Source organism: Micromonas commoda, chromosome 5, assembly GCF_000090985.2.
Source record: "Micromonas commoda chromosome 5, complete sequence".
NCBI classification, from domain to species: domain Eukaryota; kingdom Viridiplantae; phylum Chlorophyta; class Mamiellophyceae; order Mamiellales; family Mamiellaceae; genus Micromonas; species Micromonas commoda.
The window spans coordinates 675,308-693,930 of NC_013042.1; the positions used below are offsets into that span (position 1 = coordinate 675,308).

The window sequence follows — 18,623 nt, forward strand, 5'->3', positions numbered from 1 at the left end:
TCAGTGTTGAGTGATCACCCCATGGATCAGCAGCCGCTCCAAGAGGCGGTGGCCGAGCCGATGGCTGCGCCCGCGGAAGTTCCCGCGGCGCCCGTCATCGAGCCGGATCCGCCCGCTCCGCCCGCCCCGGAAGCGCCCGCGCCGGCCCCCGAGCCACCCGCTCCAGAGCCCGCTGCGGAAATTCCACCCGCCGATCCGACGCCGGATCCCGAACCCGTGGAAGAGACGCAGCCCGCGGCCGCCCCGGAGGTCGCGCCCGAGCCCGAGCCCCCGGCAGCGCCCGAGCCCGTCACGGACGAGCCCCCGGCGCCGGCGGCCGCCCCGGAGCCCGAGCCCCCCGTGGTCGCGGAGGTTCCCGAGGCGGAGGTTCCCGAGGTTCCCGCCGAGGCAATTCAGACCGCCCCGGATGAGCCCGAGCCCGAGGGCAGGCCCCGCCGCAAGCGCGATCGCGGTGACGCGGGCATCGACGCCGGCGGCAGGGCGCAGTCCGCCCGCACCGGCGGCCTGTTGACCACCGCGTCCAGCCGCCAGGAGCGTAAGGCGCTGGAGGAGGAAGCGATCTACCGACGCGAGCGCACGCTCGACATGTACCACGCGGTCGAATCCCTCTGCTTTTACAACGCGAAGGAGATCGCGTCCCAGATGCAGGTGGTCGACGGCGCCCTCACCGTGCGGGTGCCCCACGGCCCCACCGTGATGCGCGTGATCGTCGCGGACTTCCTCGAGCAACTCCCCGTGCACATCCTCGGCCTGCGGGCCCTTTCCAAGGAGCAGCGCGAGGCGTGGTTCCCCGGAGACGAAACCCACTGGAACCTCGAATCCGCCGATCAGCTCCCGGGATACATCCGCCGGGCGCTCACGCTGCTCGAGACCCTGTGCGAGGTGGCGGCCAGCGGCAAGCACCGCAGGCTCTACCAGCGCATCTCGTCCGACGCGGTCAACGCCGTCCAGGACCTCGCCATGCTCTCCGCCCTCGAGCTCGCGAGCAGGAAGAAGATCAAGCGCAAGATTGGCTTCAGGGGCGCCGACGACGAGGAGACCAAACGCGACGCGGCGGAGTTTTTGGAGTGCGCGAGGACCGCCGCGCAGACCCTGAAGGCCGTCTGCACCCTGTACGAGTGGAGGGACCAGTACGTCGCCGCGGCGGCGGCCACGTATCCGCCAAAATCGGACCGAAAACCCGACGGAGCCCCCGGGTCCGACTCGCTCTTCGACGCCGTGGTCAACGCGGCGTTTTGCGCCGTGCGACGAGCCACCCCGGTTCCCAGCGTCGGAACCCTTCGATCCATCCTCGACGTGGCGCCCGCGCGGGGAATGCTCGCGGGCGCCGCGCGTTTGGCGTGCGTCGACGGGTGCGCCGCCGTTTTGGCTCGCGGCGGCGTCGATCGACTCAGGCCGACGCTGCGGCTGGGATTAGCCGCGGTGAGGCTCGCCGCCGCGGCTCCGGACGATCCCGCGCCCGCGGTGGCCCTCGCGTGCGCCCGCGCCCTTCACGCCGGGGAAACCGCGTTCCCGGAGCTCACGCCCGAACAGACGGAGGCGGCGGCGGTTCGCGAGGGCTTGCTTCCCGTGGCGACGCACGGATGCGCGCTGCTGCAGACGCTGCTGGACCTCGACCTCGAGGAGCCGACGCCGTTTTCGTTCCTCGACGCGGCGGCTGCCGACGACGGGGACGACGGGTGCGCCGCCTTGCTCGCCGCCGCGGTGGGCAGCGTGCTTCGCCAAACGTCCGAGCAGGTCAACGCGCAGACGGAGGCGGCCGCCGCGGGATGGCGCGGCGAGGAGGGCGTCGGTTGGGTCTTTGCCGGCGACGCCGAGGCGGAGGCGGCGCGAGCGGAGGGCGGCGGGATGATGGCCATGATGGAGGCTGGCGGCGGGGAGGAGGAGGAGGCAAAGGCGCTAAACCCCAAGGCGGATGCGACGGACGGAACGACGGACGCTGACGGGGCGAACGGGGAAGGTGGGGAGGAGCCCGAGAGCCCGCCCGAGAAGCTCGCGCTACCCGCGCCCGTCGGCAAAGGGTCCGGCGCGCTCATCCTCGCGGCGATGCGTTCCGCCGAAGCCTTATCCGTCGACTCCGCGACGCAGGACGCGACCATGGAAGCGCTCGCGGCGCCCCTCGCGCGCGCGCTCGCGCTCCCCGAGGACGTCTTCAAGCAGTGGTGGTGCGGGGGGGCGGCGGCCAAGTTTGTGCACGGAGACGATTCCGACATCGCCGCCGCCGCCGCCGCCGCCGCCGCCGACGCCGGGGTGCAAGACGGTCCCGCGGGGGTGCCGGCTCTGACCCAGGTGACCGTCAACGCCGACCCGGGCTGCCGCATCCCCTACGCGGTTCGCGAGGAGCTCGCCAAGGCTGGCACCCTGCGCGTCGCCGAGCGCGCGCTGCTGCTCCACCACTTGCTGGGTAACCTTCACATCCACGACGCCAGAACCTCGGACGAGTTTGACCGCGGCAAGTTCCTCGGGTTGATGGTGGAGGAGCTCGGCGGGAGCAGGGGCCACGAGGAGTACGCCGGGGACGACGGCGGTAGGCTCGGACTCGCGTTCAGGAACCTCGGCGCCCTTCACGCGCACGTGGAAAAGGACCTACCGGCGGGGACCGTCGCCGAGCACGACGTTCAGATTGTGCGAACGCTCGTCGACGAGTGGCGGTGTCATCTGCCGGGCGGCGGCGGCGCGGCTGCGGCTGCGTCGGCGGCTGCGGCGAGCGCGGCTGCGGCGGCGGCTGCGGCGCCCAAGCCGAAGAACGACCCGGACGACGCGCCAATCTCCACCCTCGCGTGACGAGTTTGACTGACGGATGAGCGAATACGACGCGTCGAGAAGGTAACTTTTACAACTTTTTTAGACTACGAATCGTCTCGTCTACCCGATGGTGCGAGGCGCGTCCCCGTCCTCGTAGTTCGGCCTCTTGTCCTTGTAGTTGAGCAGATCGTAGCTCGTGGTCGGGTCCTCGAACGCCTGTCCCCTCAGCCTGCGCGTCATCTTTCCCGTGGACTCGCCGTAGACGTGTTGTTTAAAGGGGGTGTACCCCGTGTACCCCGGCGGCTTGTGCGTCCCTCGCATAACCTCCCTCACGTCGTCCTGGATCACGTTCCTCCACTTCTTATCCTCGCCCTTCGTCTTGAACGCCACTTTCACCTCGCCCTTGCTCACGCGGTACGGCAGCGGCACGGGCTCGTACGGGATGACGTGACCGCGGACGGTGGGCTTGATCGTCTGCATCGTGAGCTCGGGCGCGTCGCTGGGCCTTCGCTCAACCAACCCGGGGAGCTGCTCGGCGCGCGCCCCCGCGCGGATCGCGTCCTCGGCGCCCGGCGCGAGCTTGACCGCCGCGCCGTACGTCTGCCCGAGCACGAAATCCTTCACCGGGACGTGTCCGCCGTAGCCGGGGATGCCGCGCTCGCGCTGGCCCGTCTCCGCCTGCGACGCGCCCTGCGGCTTGGGCTCGACAAAGTCGTTGAGCGCTCCGCTCTTGGCGAGGAGCGCCTCGGGGCCCTGCGCGACGTCGGCCCGAACGTGCGTCACGGTCCGCGTCGAGTTGCCGTAGGACACGCCGTACGTGTGCTGGCGTCCGTGGAGGTGGCCGGTGTACCCCGGCATCTGACCGTCGTCGCCCGCGTAGTCGTCCGGCGTCGTCTTGACCTCGCGGCCGGTGAAGGTCTTCTTGAGCGAGTACGGGAGCTCGGGGATGGACGCGGTGGGCTTGGCGCGCATGGTGCCCGGGCCGTTGGTTCCGACCTTGACCTCCGACAGCCGGAAATCCTTCAGGCCGAGGGATTCATCGAGAAGCGGCTTGCGCTTGCCCAGGTGCGGGGCACCGATGCTCTCGTCCACGGGGAGCGGGAAGTACCCGCCCTCGCGTGGCCCGCGCTGGAGCTTCTGCATGGTGAGGTCCTTGCCTCCGACGGGTCTGCTCTCGAGGAGCTCGACGATGCCCGCGGGATTGTGCCCCGCGCGCATGGCGATCACCGCTTCCTCCGCGAGCTTCGTTCCCTCGGTGTAGCTGTGGCCGATGATGTGGTTGCGACCTGGGTTGGCACGGGAGGGAATCGGGTCGTCAGCACGCGGGGAGATTCTTGTTTTGGATTGGCGGTAGCAATCGGAAAATGCGCCCCAATTGGGTGAGGGTTCAGGCGCTCACCTGGAATGTATCCGCGGTACCCCGGGATCTTCTCTCCGCGGTTGTAGCCCATGGTGTTCGTCCGTGCGATCCCTGTTCGTGCGGTTCGAACAGTGACCCGCGGGGACGGCCGGGGACGTGCCCTTCGGTTGCGGTGATGATCGACGATAAGCGCGACGACCGACCACATGTCCAACCAAAGTTTTTGGATCGGGGCGGACGTTTTTTCGGCGCGGCGGTCACCGGCGGTGGAAAGGAATATTTTGCGTCGGGCTCGCCTCATCAGTCTCACGATGCACGCTCTCTCCAGGGCATCGATCCCTTTCTGCCGGGTCGCGCTTCGCAACGCCAGGTCCACTTCCGTATCTACTCGTCGCGCATCCATCGTTACCATGTCCGCCAGGAAAGGAGGGGTCGCCTCCGACGAAGAGTTCGACGCCTTCATGGCGAAGAACGCCGGAAAAACCGTGCTCGTCGTCGATGCGAGGAACCCCGACTTTACGATCGAACCCGACGACGAGAAGTTCGGGGGCGACGCGGGCACCGCGCCCATTTCCGACTGTGGCACCGCCAAGCGCCCGAACGCGCTCAACATCCCGTTCGACAGAGCCACGGGGTCTCTTCCCGCCGACGGTGTGGAGTCGCTGAACGCCAAGGCCGGCGGGGACAAGGGCGTGCCCATTGTCACTCACTGTGGCGGGGGCGGCCGCGGGCAGAAAGCCAAGGACTACCTCATCGGCCTGGGTTACACCAACGTCGTGAACGGGGGCGGGCCCAAGGTCACCGAGCTCTGGGAGCGCTTCGGATCCCTGTAGAGGGTTGCGAGGGGATGGGGAAAATCTACTGCGAAAAAACGATTAGCCCCTTTTTTAAAGCTAAATAGGCCCGACCAAGCCCACTGCACATACCATACGATGGCATCGCCGACGGTTCGTGAGTGAACAAGAGGACCACAAGATCTTGCCAGCTAAGCTCCACTCCAACACAACGACGCGCGCGGTCCAACGGGCCCGATGGGGGGCAAGCCGCGCCTCGAATTCCTTCGCGGATGGATCGGGATCGCGATCGTCAACGCGAGGGAGCGCCCCGCGGTCGCGATGTCCTTCGCAGTGGGCGCCGCTGCCGTGCTCCCGGCCGCTTGTGCCGCAGTCACCATCGCCTTCTTCATCTTCGTCGTTTTCTTCGCAGCCCTGAGCTTCCCGATCGGGGTGACCACGGCCGTGTGGTGGGTCAGCACGCGGGTCCTCGTCAGGCATAAAACGAGCGACTCTGAGATCAAGATCGCCGAGCCTTCCGCCAAACCCGAGGCGGTTCCGGCGGCGGATCCCCCGCGCGACGCCGTCGCGCCCCGCGAGCTTCCGGTCGACGTCGACGACGACCCCCGCGCGCTGGCCACGCCCCGGCCGCACGACCCCTTGTCCACCACGATGACCACGATGAGCGCGGAGGACCTGTCCACCACGCTCACGTCCGCGGGATTATCCGACGGCGAGCAAGACGACGAGGCGAACGACCCCACCGCGTGCCTCACCCACCGCGGGCTCGACCTGAGGGACGTCCCGTTTAACTTTCTCCCGAATCTCGCGTCGCTGCGTCGCGTGCGAGTGCTCGACTTGGGGGGGAACGAACTGTCGCAGCTCCCCGGGCTCGAGCTCCTCGCCGGGACGTTACAGCACCTGCGGCTGTCGAGGAACTGGTTCGCCGCGGTGCCCCCCGAGGTGAAAGAGCTCTGGGCGCTGCGGGAGCTGGACATGTCCCGCAACTTTGTGCGCAACACGGAAGACGCGCTGCCCCTCGCCGCGCTGGCAAAGCTGGAGCACCTGCGGGTCCTGGACTTTCGGTACAACCGCAAGCTGTTCAAGCAGGAGACGGTGGATGCGTTGCGGACGATGATACCTCAGGCGGAGGTTGTCAAGTTAACGGTGAGCTTCCCCGCGCCGGAGGGTTCCTTCGTGGGTGCCAGGCCCAGCGACAGGGACGCCGCCACGCTCCGAGCGCAGCTGGAGCCGTGGAGCACGCTCGCGCTGCGTCGCCGCCTCGTGGAGGACTTCGGGGAGCCCCCGACGGACCCAGAGACGGTGCAGCGACCGGAGGTGATGGCGCGGCTGCTCGAGCTGTACGAGGAGGAGGGCGGCGCGTTAGGTCGGCGCGTGGTGAGAGTGAGCGGAACGCCGGTGAGCGTCGGCGCTTGTAACGCGTTGCTCAAAGAGCTGCGGGAGTGGAGCGCGCGTCGCAAGAAGGGGGCGAAGGGGCACCAGCAGGAGCGACCGTCCATCTCCGCGGAGTCCTACATGATCATCAGGTCCCCGACCGACTTCGAGGCCAAGCTCGGGGCGGGCAGCAGGAAGGCTCGGCAGGCGGCGGATAAGTTTGCAAAGTACGCCAAACTGTGGGAGCTCGCGGAGTCGGCGCTGCGGGAGGTGGATCCGGCGTTCGCGGACAGCTTCACCGCCCTCGCCGTGACCCACGGCTTCCGCGGGTCCCCGCACATCGATAAGCAGAACATCGGGCCGTTCTACGGGCTGGCGTTGGGGGATTTTCCCGCGGGGAGCGGCGGTGTGTGCGTGGAATGCGACGCTCGCACCGTCGCCGTGGTGGACACCCGGGAAAAGTTGGGCAAGGTGGACGGACGGTTCCCGCACTGGGTGGCGCCGTACATCGAGGGCGCGGAGAGGTACTCGCTGATCTATTATCAGACCATGGGAGAGCCGACGCCGATCACCACGGCGGTGTTCGGAGCGGACGCTCAGCTCGCCGCGTTGGACGAGGAATAGAAGAGGAGCACCCTTGAACTGTTGAAACGCAACGCTAGTAGTCTACCTTCGCGAAAAGAACATAACGCATTTTGAGGGTTCGGCGGACGACCACACCGACCCGCGCGATATAGGTATGGATGCATCGCTCGCCGCGTGGTCGCTCTCGGCGCGCGTGTCCGCGTGTCATCGCGTGATCCGCGTCGCGCGAACCGTCCGGAGGCCCGACTCGACCGGCGCGTGTCGGCGTTGGACCACCGCGACGACGAGCCCCGACTCTTCTTCGGGAATCGAAATCACGAGCCCGAAGGACGCGCGCCGTGCTGCCGCGGGAGCGAGACGGATGGCGGAGGATGCCGCGGAAACGGCGGCTGTCCTCGCCACGACGGCCACCTCGCGGAAGAACGCCCGCCGGCTGGCCCGATACGCGCGGTGGGGCGACGGCGTGAAGGGCTTCATGGAACCCGGCCTCCTTCGTCTCTTGCTCGCAATTGATGACTTGCAAGCGGAGCTCGGCGTGTCCGGCGCCCTCGCCGAGGTCGGCGTGTACCACGGCAAGAGCTTCGCGCCTCTCGCCTTACTCCGTCGTCCGGGTGAGACGTGCGTGGCGGTGGACTGCTTCGATGCGCAGGAACACAACGTCGACGAGAGCGGCGTCGGGAGCAGAGACGCGTTCCTTCGCAACTTGGAGGCGGCCGTGCGCGAGTGCGCCGACAACGAGGGGAACGAAGAGGAGGAAGAGACGGTCGGGGGCTACGACGACGACGAGAAGGAGCATGAGGAGGACGACGAGGAGGGTTGGCTCGCGATCATCGAGGGAGACTCCACGGCGGTGGACGCGGGGAACTTGACGAACGCCGCCGGCGGTCCCGTCCGGCTGTTCAGCGTGGACGGGTGTCACACCGCGGAGGTCACCGCGTCCGACGTGGACCTCGCGTCTCAGTGCCTTCACCCGGACGGCGTCGTGCTGGTGGACGATGTGTTCAATCCCGACTGGCCGGGAGTCGTCACCGGCCTGAGCAAATGGTGCACCGAGGTGAAGGGCACCGACTGGGAGCTGGCGCCGTTTGCGATTGGGTTCAATAAGGTTGCGTTGTGCCGGCGGGATACACACGCGACGTACCTGACGGCCACCAAGGACGCGGGCGAGCGTCCGTACGGCGCGAGGGTGAGGAAAACGGCGGAGTTTCTCGGGTGGGAGTGCGCGGTGCTGTCACACGGGTGGATCGCAACGTTCCACGCCAACGAGTAGTGAATAGCCTAATACCGAAGGTACCTCGTACCTTCGTAACAGCCTACAGGGCTACTATCGTCTGGCCGTCCCTAATTATTTCCGAAACTCCTCCATAAACTCCCCCGTGTACGTCTGCAGCAGCGGCCTGTTGACCACCCGTCGTCGCGCCACCGTCCTCGAAGCCTCCCTGCGTTCGTCCACCCTCTCCCCAGCACCCACAACCACGAGGTTGGGTCCAACCGTCCACGCCACGACAGCGCCACCCAAGAATCCGCCAAAGTGCCCCCAGTTATCGATCCGCTTGCTCATCAGACCGAACATGGCGTTGAGGCCCACGGACCCGAGCAGGTTCTGGAACACCTTGTCGCCGTAATCCCCGAACAGGTCCCTGTGCCTGTTGAGGTAGATGCCGAGTGCGCCCACCAAGCCGAAGATTGCAGACGACGCCCCGACGGCGTTGTTGGGACACCGCTTGTACGAGAGGAAGTTACCCAGCAACCCCGACCCCAAATACACCGCCATGAATTGCTCCCTGCCAAACTGCCTTTCCACCACCGGCCCGAGGTTGTTGAGCGACATGCAGTTCACCATGAGGTGCAAGGCGGAACCGTGCAGTAGCAGCGGGGTGAGCAGCCTCCACACCTCGCCCTGCGCGATCTTGGCGTTCACCTTGGCGCCAACCGCGGTGAACGCGTGACCACTTAGCAGCTGCAGCACGTACCCGCCAGCCGTGGCCCAGAGGAGCGCGTCGGTGAGCGCGCGGTTGGGATCCCCGGAGGTTAAGGATCTGCCGTCGTACCGTCGACTCGGGGGCGGGCGCTGGTCGTAGTATAGCGTCGATGCGCCAAGCGCGAGGCCCGAGGTCACCGAGATCGCGTGCCCCGGGTTGCGGGACAGCGTCGCGGCGATGTTTCGCCCGATCGCGTTCACCCCAGAGGGCAAACGCGAGTGCCCAGTGCGCGCGCCCGAGTCGATCCCGCGCAACGATCCGAGTCGACGGCCGCTTCTCCGCGTGCCGTCCCCGCCGTTCGACGAAGGCGGAAGCCAGCCCGGGCGTCCACCGCCCCCCGCCGCGGCCGCCGCGGCGTTCCACCACACCGTCATGACTCCGATACGCGCGACGACCGTCCGGACGAATGATCCGGATGCCGCGCGGCGTCCGCTCCGATCGATGCCGACCCGGAAATGATGATCTCTGTTATCTGATGGCCGAACGCGTTTTATTGGCTGCGAAACAGTCACCAAATCTGTTCCAAGCGTAACTGTTTGCTTGTGGTTTTAATAGCGTGAATACGGTTAGACTAGTATTATTTTCTAAGGCGCGTCCTCGAAGCCGCTCGGATGTCGTGCGCGCTGCATCGATCGAGGAGGGGGTTCCCATCGTTGAGGAACCTTGACCTCTCCTCGACGTCACCTGTGCAACGGCGTCGCGATCGCTTCGGGACCTCCCGCGCGTCTATTCATCGGTCTAATCCAGCATGGAGAGCAGACGGTCAAACGGGCTCACGAGCTGCGGCAGAAGGCTGAGGAACACCGCCCCGCCCAGGACGGTCTTCAGCGGCTCCTGCCCGGGGAAGCTGCCGTGCGGGATGTTGTTCAACACAAAAACCCCGAACGCCGCCGCCAGTCTCGCCTTGTTCTTGTTGTTGTACGATTGGTGATACCACTCCGCGTCGTACCACCGCTTGGGTTTCTCAACCTTGGTGTACACGGTCCGGCCCCGCGTTTGTTCCACGCGCTCGATCGCCGCCATCACCGCCCCTAACTGGGCCTCGTCTTGGGGCCACACCGCGCTCTGGTACTGCGCGGACATGGGCACGCACGGGTCGTGCTGCGCCATGAACAGGTCCAAGAGCTTCGCGTAGGACACGACGGTCGGGTCGAAATCGATCTTGACCGCCTCCGTGTGCCCGTCGCCGGCGCACACCGACGCGTAGGTCGGATCGGCGCGGTCGCCCCCGGTGTATCCCACCCTGGTCTTGACGACTCCCGGAACCGAGGAGAAGGTCTCCTCGGGGCTCCAGAATCATCCAAGCGCGAACACGGCGGTCTCGATGGACGACGTCGACGTGGCCGTCTCCGATGCGGAGGTGCTCGCGGTCTCGTTGGAGGCGGCGCGGCACCTCGGGCTTGGGCGGACGTGAGAGGGCTGAGACCTCGCGCCGGGGCGAAGGGAGAGGGCGCGCCGGGAGCGCGACGCCCCGAGACCTAAACCCGGGACGTGAACGCCAGACGCGACGGCGGCCATCTCTCTCCGGATGTGCGTCGAGAGATTTGGCACGGCCGAGATCTTATCTTCGCCAGTTGGCACTTCTTCTTGCACGACAATGGCGCCTAGCTTCGCCGTCGCATCAGGCGCGCGTATCGGCCCCGCGTCCCTCTGCGCCCGCCCGAGGGCCGTGCGTCGTCGTACTGTTGTCGTCCGAGCCGAAAAAGAGGGCGACGATGTCGGCGTCGGACTCAAGAGCGTCTGGTACGGCGCAGAGGCGTTGGGGAAGGTCGTAGGTGCGAACAAGGAGAGGCCGTCCAGCACCGGGGGGTCATCCTCCGCGGCGGTGGCCGAGGCGATGGCCAAGAACGGGGGTAAGCTCGAGCGCGAACAGGTTGTCGCCTTACTCAAGGAGGACTACGACCAGTCGTACTTCGTCAGCGGCGTCGGTGAGCTCGCCGCCTACGATCCGGACTGCGAGTTCGCCGATCCTTTCGTCTCGTTCAAGGGCGTCGATCGGTTCAAGCAGAACGTGGGCAACCTCGGGGGGATGATGCGGGACATCGACCTCAAGATCACCGGCTGGGACGAGCGCGCGGACGAACTCGAGACGTCCTGGAGGTTCTCCTGCGTCCTCGACCTCCCGTGGCGTCCGAAGCTGGCCGCGGCGGGCGGCACCACGCACGTCTTTGACCCAGCCACCGGCAAAGTGATAAGGCACGTCGAGCGCTGGGACGTGCGACCGGGCGTGGTGGTGAAGCAGCTCCTGCTGCCGTCGTCCAAGATCCCCGAGAATCGCGTGGAGGTGTTCATGTTCGCCGCGTCCGACGGGGACCTCTTCGGCATGTGGCTCGCGGTGACGCCGGCGATCGTTCGTTTCTGCGGTCCGTGGGTGGCGGTGTCGCTCGCGTTCGGGGCGATCGGCCTGGACGTTGACGGGGGACCGCTCGGGGCGATCGACTCGCTCGCGTGGTGGCTGCTCCTGGCGGCGGTGGGCGGTGAGGTGGCCAGGTTCTTCAAGGGGATCATCGGGAGCTGAGTGTTGCTTGCGCGTAAGGGTTAGTTAGTTGACGTCGAGGTTTTTTTGTTGCTTCAACATACAAAAGTCGAAGTTTGTTCGGTTCAGCTCTTACGCGCCCTCTTCTCGGCGCTGCGGCGGGGCGGGGACGGCGGCGCGTCCTCGTACCTCGCGGGCATCTTCCTCTTCTGCTCGCGCTTCGCGGGCCTCACGCCGATGGGCTGTCCGTCGGGACCGAGCGTCACCTCCGGAGCCTTGGACCGGGGCGTGTCCAGCAGGCCAACCTGCTGGAACACCTCCGCGGCAGCCTTCGCCGCGGGCGCGGCGGCGGCGGCAGCCTCGCTCGCCGGCGTGGTCCCGCAGAGCTCCTCCTGACGCTTCGCCAGAGCCTTGCGCAGTTCCAGCATCTCGGTCACCTCCTCCCTCAGCTTCAGCCACGCCGTGCACACCGCGCGGGTCGACACCACCGGCGGCTTCACCCCGAGCTCCTCAACCGCAGTCTCGATCCTCCGCACGCCCCTCGCGCCGCCCGCGCCGACAGCCGCGGTGGCCATCTCGCCAGCCACCGCCACGACGTGCACGCCCCTCGCGTACACGCCCGCGGGGGGCCTCTTGTCCGCACCCTCCGCCGTGGGCAAGGACGGCCGCCCCTCCTCGTGCTCCGCCTCCGCCTCTTCCCGCATCTCGTCGACGTCGATGGACGCTCGCGTCTGATCCACCCTGTAGGGGTTGAACGCGGCGGCGGCCCTGTTGCTGAGCGCCCTGGCCTCCAGCCGGCGTCGCTCCTCGATGGCCTTGACCTCGTCCAAGATGGCTCGCTCCTCCCGCTCGAGCGCGTTGGTCCGCTCCATCTGGTCGCCGAGCGCGAGCTTGCGATCCATCTCGTGCCGACTGTTGAACGGATCCTTGATGATGGGGTGCGCCGCCGCCTCCTCGGGGTTATCCGCGCGGGCCTCCAGGAGCTTACGCGCGATGGCGTAGTACCTGTCCTTCATCTCCTCCACCGTGCGCTCCTTCTCCCTGTCCCACCTGTCGTGCACGACGAGAAACCTGAGGTCGAACCTCGCGAGCAGGTCGAAGAGGTAATCGGTCTCCTCGCGCGACCAGTCCTGATCGAACTGGAGGAGGTTCTCGTACTCCTCGTCGTTGTACATGACCATGTCGACCTTCTTGTTGTACTTGGAGAAGGCGTAGTCCCCGCCGACGTCGCCGCCGTTGCTTCCCGGCAGCAGCGTGCCCCCCGTGCCCGTCTTGACCCAGTGCTTCAGCGTGAGGTTGTCCGTCCTCGCGCTGTTCTTGAAGGGCTGCCACGACCACGCCACCTTCCTCGCGGACACCTTGCGCTTGTCCTTCAGGCCCGCGTGCGTGGGCACGACGGACGCGAGGGCGTCCGGTTGATTGTCCCGCATGATCTGCCACGCCTCGCGCGAGATGCCCTCGGGCTTCTTCTCGGCAGGGCCCTTGGTCTTCTTCGCCGCGGGCGCCTTGGCCGAGCCTTTGATGCCCATGATGTCCTTTATGTCCGCCATCGCGAACGGTGCGGACCTCGCCGGGTTTCGGTCCGGGTCTTCACGCGCTGTATCGCCTCCGACGAGGGGTTTGGACTCGACCGGTGGTCGCGGTCACGACGCGCGGGATCGATCGGCGCGACGCCGTCGACCCGGATTATGGCCTGAATCGCGTCAGTCGCGGTGGTTCAAACCCTGCCCATTTTGAATCGAAATAATCCTAACTGAAGTCTCATACGATTTGATTTGCTGCTTTTCCCTGCTTGCATTTTCCCGCTCAGTTCACGCCGCGCCGGCCTCCGAGGCAGCGCAGCGCAGCTCCGGCGGCCACCTGCCAAGATGGCGTCAACCGCGGTGAACCCGCTCACGTATCTGGAGAAATACGTCGAGGGTGCGCGCCCGCCCCCCCCGCGATCTCGTGCTAACCCTAAAATCCAAAATCCAAATTCTGCCCCAACACCACCCGGTCACTGACCCTGCGTGCGCCCCCTTTTTTTCGCAGTCTCCTCCTCCCTCCCGGTCGAGCTCCAGCGCGTGGTGCACACGATCAAGGACATCGACGAGCGCCTGGTGACCCTAAAGGAAGAGACGAAGGGGCGGGTCGACGCGTGCCTCGCGATGCCGAGCGCGTCGTCGCGGCAGGCGAGCGCGGATGACATCGACGCGACGAACAAGGCGAGGCACGAGATCGAGAAGAACCACGCGGACATCGTCCAGCTGTCCACGGAGAAGGTCAGGCTGGCGCACATAGCCATGGAGATGATCCAGTTCAACATCGGCGCCCTGGACAAGGAGCTCAACCCGTTCACGCAGGAGATGAAGGAACGGAACGAGGCGGGCTTCGAGGATGACTTTGCGGTGGATGCGGACACCCCCGCGGCGGGGGGCGCGCTGGACCCCATGACCATGGCGTTCATGTCCGGGCACGACTTCGACCTCGGCGGGGGTAACGCACCGTCCATGCAGCATTCGCACCACCAGCAGAAGAAGTCGCACAAGAAGAAGGCGCCGGTGCCGCCCCAGCCGGGCGAGAGGGTGGCGGCGAACATCGGCGAGGTGTCTGGCGATCCCGGGGCTCAGGAGTGGATCGTCGCGGTGGTGGTGGCGCACAAGCCGGAGGAGGGCGCCTACGAGGTGATGGACGCGGACGAGGAGAGCGACGACGGCAGCGGGCAGGTGTACCACATACCGGAGGACCTGGTCATCGCCATGCCCCGGTCGGCGCTGTGTCGCGAGGGCCAAAACTTCCACCCGGGCACCGTCGTGCTCGCGGTGTATCCCATGACGACCACGTTCTACCGCGCGGTCGTGGTGCAGAGCGCGAGGAAGCTGGGCAGCGAGTACGGGGACTTTCTCCTGGAGTTTGAGGACGACGGGGACGCGGACGGGCTGCCGCAGAGGCCGGTGCCGTACATGCACGTGGTCAAGCACCCGCAGTATAGGTAGTAACTCTTCGGCGTTTAGTGGCTCTTATCGTGTAACTCTTATCGAAAAGAGCTCTCCGTCGCGGGAAGCGCGGTGGCGGCGACGCCGTCGTTCAACCCCTCACACGATCGTCGAGGTCCGTAGCAGTCCCCTGCCGCCCGGGCGGTTCACGCCGGCCCCCGGGCGGTTCACGCCGGCCACGACGGTGCGGCTCGCGCCGACGACGGAGGGCCCGGGACGGCCGTAAGGGCCGACGATACCGCCGGCCGGGCCGGTCGGGAAGACCCGGGGCACGCCGCCGAAGCTGACGGTGGGCACGACGGCGACGGATCGGGCGACGCCGAGGAAAGGGTCGACCACTCCTATCGCGCCCTGCCTGCGTTTGAGGGGAGCTCTCGGTCACGACGGGGTGCGCGCGCGACCGGTGGCGAGGCAAAGGCGGGGATCGAGCGCTCACCCGTACAGGGGTCCGCGGAAGGGACCGTAATACATCCCTCCCTGACTGCTCGCCATCTGACCCGCGACGGGACGCGCGCACAGGACCGCCAGGAGAAGCACGACGACGTGTCTCGGCATAAGGGAGGAGGAAACTTTCTTCTTCTGGGAAGAGGAGACGGCCACCGACGGGTTGTCGTCGGAGTCGAGGTGCGGTCGTCGTCGCGCGGACCGCGGGGGCTGAGGAAAGCGGCGGCGGATGGGAAACGAGTGGCTCGAAGTCGCGCGTGGGCGAGTGTGGGCGTGGCGATCGAAAGAAAGCGCGACGAAGACGACTCCCGACGCCTTCGCAACGTCCGACAAGAGAAACCCAGGTTCACTGGCTCCCAGTCTGCCGGCCGGTGACCGACGAAATCAGATGCGCGGGAAAAGAAAAAAGATTTGAACGTGAAAGCACCCGGCCAAAACGTTTTCGTCGACGCGTCCCCTCCGCGAATTTTTCGGCAAAATTGGCAACCGGATCAGAAGGCTTCAGCCCGAACCGGTATTCTTGGGTTTCGCTGGGTTAAAAAGTGCGTCGGCGATCCGACTCAGCACCAATTCTGCACTGAAAATCTTGGAATCTCCAGGCAGAACGGCCTACGCACCTTTTGGGATTCGCGCATTTCGCACGAAAAAAACAAGCCAGGCAATTTGCCGAGTTGTTATTCGTCATCGGAAGCCCGACCAACAAGAACATCCCACGTGTCCATCTCGCGATTCCCCCTGCGTCGTTTGCGGGAATTTTGGAGCGACTCGAAAATACCGCTCGTCGTATGAGCTTTCACCCAGAAGTGGACTCAAACTGCGGGGCTTTTTCGTTGTAACCACGTTCGATTTATCCCATTTCCCGCGTTTGCTCCCTGCTTTTCCGGTTCGGTCGGGGCGCGTCATCGGCGGCTCGTTCACTCGCAATCGCGCGCGCGGCGACCGACAGTGACCCGTCGTCGTCCGTACTTCGTGAACAGGACACCTCGTAGTGTCCGTACGTCCGCGTGCCCAGGCCCGCGGACGCAGCGCAAGCGTTCAAGCGCCCCCGTTCGAGGACGTGCCGTTGAGCCATCCGGTCGCCTCGCCCGGTTGTAAACCCAGTAATCGCGGGGTGTTTTTGAAGCACGCCGCCCCGACGAACGCCGGTTCTCGACGCGACGAGCGCAGCGTCGACCCGGTCTTCGCGAATTTTCACACGTGAGGTACCCGAGCGTACCTTTCGTGCCCAATTCGAGCAGCGAACAGCGTCGCCGCTCGAGCGATTGCGTGCGAAAGTCCCATCGGGCAGACCGCATCGCACGCCAGATTCACGCCATGGCGACCTCTGGGCAACAGCCCCCGGAAGCCGCGCACGCGCCCCCGCAGAGGTGAGTTTTTTGTACTATCCACTTTCGCCGGGAAACTTGACGACGCGAAGAGGCGTTCGCGTCCGGTTTTGGGTTTTCCTCGCGAAGCGCGCGGCGCCGCCACGCGCGATTGTTCGCCCGTCCCGCGGAAAAACAACCGCACTTCCGCCCCTTCACGGCGCCCGGGACGCGGTTCAAAAACTTCGACGTTCGCATTTGAAGCGCGTGTTCGAAGCCGGTAACTTACTCGACGGGCCGGACGCGGGTCGGGATCTGGCCGCGTGTGAGGTCCAGCGTGTTCTCCGGTGACCGTGCGGCCATTCGCGCGACCCGGGCGGCGCCAATCACCGCGCGATTGCGCCCGCGGCTCCCGTCCGACTCGGCCGTCCCAGCCCGATTGAAACCGGACGCGCCTCTTTCAACGTTCACTTTCGACGCGCAATTCTCGTTTTGGGTTTGACCAATTCCAAACCGGGGAACCGGGCTGAAACCGAAGGGAATTTTCAGACGCCGAGTTTGGAGATTTTTTCGACGCGAAACTAACCGGCGCCCCCTCGTCCCTCCCGCCGTCTCTCGTTTCACAGCGCGGCGCAGGCTCAGGCCAACGCCTACCACGAGCAGATGAAGGCCAATTACGCGGCGGCGTACGCGGCCAACCCGTACCTGCTCCACCCGCAGATCATGGCCATGAACGCCTTTGCGTCTGCGGCTAACCCGCACCCGCCCAACCTGGTGGAGGTGCAGACGCTCCTGAAGCGCTACGAGCACATGACGCAGGGCATGCAGAAGGTGCCCTCGCTGAAGGAGCTCAACGCGAGGGCGCCGCCGTACGCGCCCCCGGGCGTCGCGGACGCCGCACACATAAATGCTCTGCCGCCCGCCGTCAAGGTTCCCCCCGCCGTCGCGGCGCCCAACGAGGAGCCGAACGCGGTTGCTGGCGCCGGGGAGGAGGATGCGGAGGGGATGCCCGCGCCGTGCGCCGGCAAGGTTTGCGCCAACTGCCGAACGTCCAAGACGCCGCTGTGGCGTAACGGTCCGTTGGGTCCGAAGACGCTGTGCAACGCGTGCGGAGTGAGGTTCAAGCTGGGCAAGCTCCCGCCCCCAGGCGGCTGGCCCCCCGGGCACGTGCCGCCGCCGGCGCCCCCTCGCAAGCGACCCGCGCTGCTCGACTCGAACGGGCAGCCGGTGAAACGAAGCAAGGCGGAGAAGGGCGCCCTACTTGAGAAGGATGGGGAGAAGGTGAAGAAGAAGCGACGACCGCGGTTGGCGCCGGACCTCGAGGCTGAGGAGGGTGGGGAGTACCTGAGAGCCGGGAAGGTTGCCAAGACCACCGCGCTGCTGACGGATTACGACGGCGCCGTGCTCCTGATGGTCCTCGCCGGCATGTACTCGCACTGATCCCAACGTACGTCCCGTGCGTGCGTGCATTACCGCACATTACCGCGTGCAACGACGCGCACGGAACGAGCCCTGTTGTACCACAAGCCCATGTACCTGTACCTCCCATCCATCCCTCGAGTTCTCCTCGAGTTCTTCAGGAGGGTGCGAACGCGCTACGACGCGAGACTCGGCGACTGAGACGTCGTCGCCGATGCACCCCCCGGCTCTCCTTCCGCCCCGCGAGGTTGGGGCACCGACTGTACCCGAATGAAAGCGGTGCCCCTGGCGGGGAGGTTGAGGAGAGATGTACGGATAACTGTAACTGTATCGATATTCGGGTCGTGAACCGCCCGCATTCTTTCCTTCAAACGTAGCTCCCACAAAGTGATGTAAAGAAAACCGCTCATCGAATGAGCGAGTACATAAAAAAATTAAAGCAAGAGTCTACTGATGATGATTCACTAGTGGATGTCCATGAAGCGGTCCATGCACACCGAGAGCGCCGCCATCGTCGCGCAACCCATCGCCATCCCCTCTTTCCCGCCGCTGCGGGCCATCACGCCGCCCGTGAAACACCCAGCGTACGCGCTGTTGTAGATGTCGTGCTTGGCCCTGGTCTGCTCGATGACGCACTCGGATCCTGAGTACAGCGCGCCGAACGCCGCGAACCCCTTCGCGTACGACCACGACTTGGAGAGGCTCTGCCGTCCGTAGTTGCGCAGCGTCTGCATCACCCCGAGCTTTTCCTCCCCGGGCTGCATCGGCTCGAACGCGCCGAAGAAGATGCCCATGCCCGCGCCCAGCACGCCCCCCATGACGCACGACAGCACCATCTTGACCATGCAGTTGTTGTTCATCACGTCGTCCATCATCATCTGCTCCTGCGTCGGCAGCTCCACCTTCTTATAGCGTCTCGGAGCCTCCTTGCCGCCCGATCCCTGACCCGACCCCGAAGGAGCCGCCGCCGCCTCCGACGCCGCGGGCTCGACGATGGTGTCCCGGGGGGTCGACGTCGACGCGAGAGGAGGCCTATTCGACTCCTCCTCCATCCTCGCCACAGCCACCCCGTACTTACGCACCGCCTTCGCCAGGAGCCCCATGTCGGCGCGCCTTTGATCTGCGGCTGTGGCGGGTTTTCACCAGCAGACCAGTTCACGCGGGA

At 66.1% G+C, this 18,623-nt stretch overlaps 13 protein-coding genes across 13 annotated transcripts; 7 read left to right on the top strand and 6 right to left on the bottom strand.

Annotated features, from left to right (window-relative positions):
- Positions 1 to 21: 21 nt before the first annotated feature.
- MICPUN_58581 (predicted protein) lies at positions 22 to 2,784 on the top strand (the record flags this gene model as incomplete). The annotated part of the gene is made up of 1 exon (XM_002502080.1): positions 22 to 2,784. The coding sequence occupies one exon, from the start codon at positions 22 to 24 to the stop codon at positions 2,782 to 2,784; it is 2,763 nt and encodes a 920-aa protein (XP_002502126.1).
- An 81-nt stretch (positions 2,785 to 2,865) lies between these two features.
- Positions 2,866 to 4,508, bottom strand: MICPUN_58582 (predicted protein; the record flags this gene model as incomplete). The annotated part of the gene is made up of 2 exons (XM_002502465.1): positions 2,866 to 4,031; positions 4,145 to 4,508. The coding sequence occupies 2 exons, from the start codon at positions 4,506 to 4,508 to the stop codon at positions 2,866 to 2,868; spliced, it is 1,530 nt and encodes a 509-aa protein (XP_002502511.1).
- Positions 4,509 to 4,566: 58 nt separating this feature from the next.
- On the top strand, positions 4,567 to 4,938 carry MICPUN_58583 (predicted protein; the record flags this gene model as incomplete). Its single annotated transcript, XM_002502081.1, has 1 exon — positions 4,567 to 4,938. The coding sequence occupies one exon, from the start codon at positions 4,567 to 4,569 to the stop codon at positions 4,936 to 4,938; it is 372 nt and encodes a 123-aa protein (XP_002502127.1).
- A 198-nt stretch (positions 4,939 to 5,136) lies between these two features.
- MICPUN_58584 (predicted protein) lies at positions 5,137 to 6,897 on the top strand (the record flags this gene model as incomplete). The annotated part of the gene is made up of 1 exon (XM_002502082.1): positions 5,137 to 6,897. The coding sequence occupies one exon, from the start codon at positions 5,137 to 5,139 to the stop codon at positions 6,895 to 6,897; it is 1,761 nt and encodes a 586-aa protein (XP_002502128.1).
- Positions 6,898 to 7,012: 115 nt separating this feature from the next.
- Positions 7,013 to 8,131, top strand: MICPUN_50267 (predicted protein; the record flags this gene model as incomplete). Its single annotated transcript, XM_002502083.1, has 1 exon — positions 7,013 to 8,131. One exon carries the CDS (start codon positions 7,013 to 7,015, stop codon positions 8,126 to 8,128), a length of 1,116 nt encoding a protein of 371 aa, XP_002502129.1. The 3' UTR covers positions 8,129 to 8,131.
- A 9-nt stretch (positions 8,132 to 8,140) lies between these two features.
- Positions 8,141 to 9,214, bottom strand: MICPUN_50268 (rhomboid-like protein; the record flags this gene model as incomplete). Its single annotated transcript, XM_002502466.1, has 1 exon — positions 8,141 to 9,214. The coding sequence occupies one exon, from the start codon at positions 9,212 to 9,214 to the stop codon at positions 8,204 to 8,206; it is 1,011 nt and encodes a 336-aa protein (XP_002502512.1). The 3' UTR covers positions 8,141 to 8,203.
- A 364-nt stretch (positions 9,215 to 9,578) lies between these two features.
- MICPUN_81816 (predicted protein) lies at positions 9,579 to 10,127 on the bottom strand (the record flags this gene model as incomplete). The annotated part of the gene is made up of 1 exon (XM_002502467.1): positions 9,579 to 10,127. A coding segment is annotated over one exon (549 nt), but the record flags the coding sequence as incomplete, so codon positions are not given.
- A 442-nt stretch (positions 10,128 to 10,569) lies between these two features.
- MICPUN_72245 (predicted protein) lies at positions 10,570 to 11,097 on the top strand (the record flags this gene model as incomplete). Its single annotated transcript, XM_002502084.1, has 1 exon — positions 10,570 to 11,097. A coding segment is annotated over one exon (528 nt), but the record flags the coding sequence as incomplete, so codon positions are not given.
- Positions 11,098 to 11,408: 311 nt separating this feature from the next.
- Positions 11,409 to 12,497, bottom strand: MICPUN_108266 (SWR complex protein; the record flags this gene model as incomplete). Its single annotated transcript, XM_002502468.1, has 1 exon — positions 11,409 to 12,497. The coding sequence occupies one exon, from the start codon at positions 12,495 to 12,497 to the stop codon at positions 11,442 to 11,444; it is 1,056 nt and encodes a 351-aa protein (XP_002502514.1). The 3' UTR covers positions 11,409 to 11,441.
- Positions 12,498 to 13,670: 1,173 nt separating this feature from the next.
- Positions 13,671 to 14,335, top strand: MICPUN_108267 (predicted protein). Its single transcript, XM_002502085.1, has one exon. It carries the CDS (start codon positions 13,746 to 13,748, stop codon positions 14,289 to 14,291), a length of 546 nt encoding a protein of 181 aa, XP_002502131.1. The 5' UTR covers positions 13,671 to 13,745; the 3' UTR covers positions 14,292 to 14,335.
- A 55-nt stretch (positions 14,336 to 14,390) lies between these two features.
- Positions 14,391 to 14,783, bottom strand: MICPUN_58590 (predicted protein; the record flags this gene model as incomplete). Its single annotated transcript, XM_002502469.1, has 2 exons — positions 14,391 to 14,646; positions 14,728 to 14,783. 2 exons carry the CDS (start codon positions 14,781 to 14,783, stop codon positions 14,391 to 14,393), a joined length of 312 nt encoding a protein of 103 aa, XP_002502515.1.
- Positions 14,784 to 15,686: 903 nt separating this feature from the next.
- Positions 15,687 to 17,894, top strand: MICPUN_105585 (predicted protein). The gene is made up of 2 exons (XM_002502086.1): positions 15,687 to 16,102; positions 16,666 to 17,894. Exons 1-2 carry the CDS (start codon positions 16,050 to 16,052, stop codon positions 17,477 to 17,479), a joined length of 867 nt encoding a protein of 288 aa, XP_002502132.1. The 5' UTR covers positions 15,687 to 16,049; the 3' UTR covers positions 17,480 to 17,894.
- A 28-nt stretch (positions 17,895 to 17,922) lies between these two features.
- On the bottom strand, positions 17,923 to 18,360 carry MICPUN_73513 (mitochondrial protein translocase family; the record flags this gene model as incomplete). The annotated part of the gene is made up of 1 exon (XM_002502470.1): positions 17,923 to 18,360. A coding segment is annotated over one exon (438 nt), but the record flags the coding sequence as incomplete, so codon positions are not given.
- Positions 18,361 to 18,623: the final 263 nt, after the last annotated feature.

Excerpts from the sequence above, each read along its gene's own strand:
- MICPUN_105585 (XM_002502086.1), top strand. The coding sequence starts at position 16,050 with ATGGCGACCTCTGGGCAACAGCCCCCGGAAGCCGCGCACGCGCCCCCG. Across the intron at positions 16,103-16,665 it reads GCGCACGCGCCCCCGCAGAG|CGCGGCGCAGGCTCAGGCCA; the intron begins GTGAGTTTTTTG and ends CTCGTTTCACAG.
- MICPUN_108267 (XM_002502085.1), top strand. The coding sequence starts at position 13,746 with ATGACCATGGCGTTCATGTCCGGGCACGACTTCGACCTCGGCGGGGGT.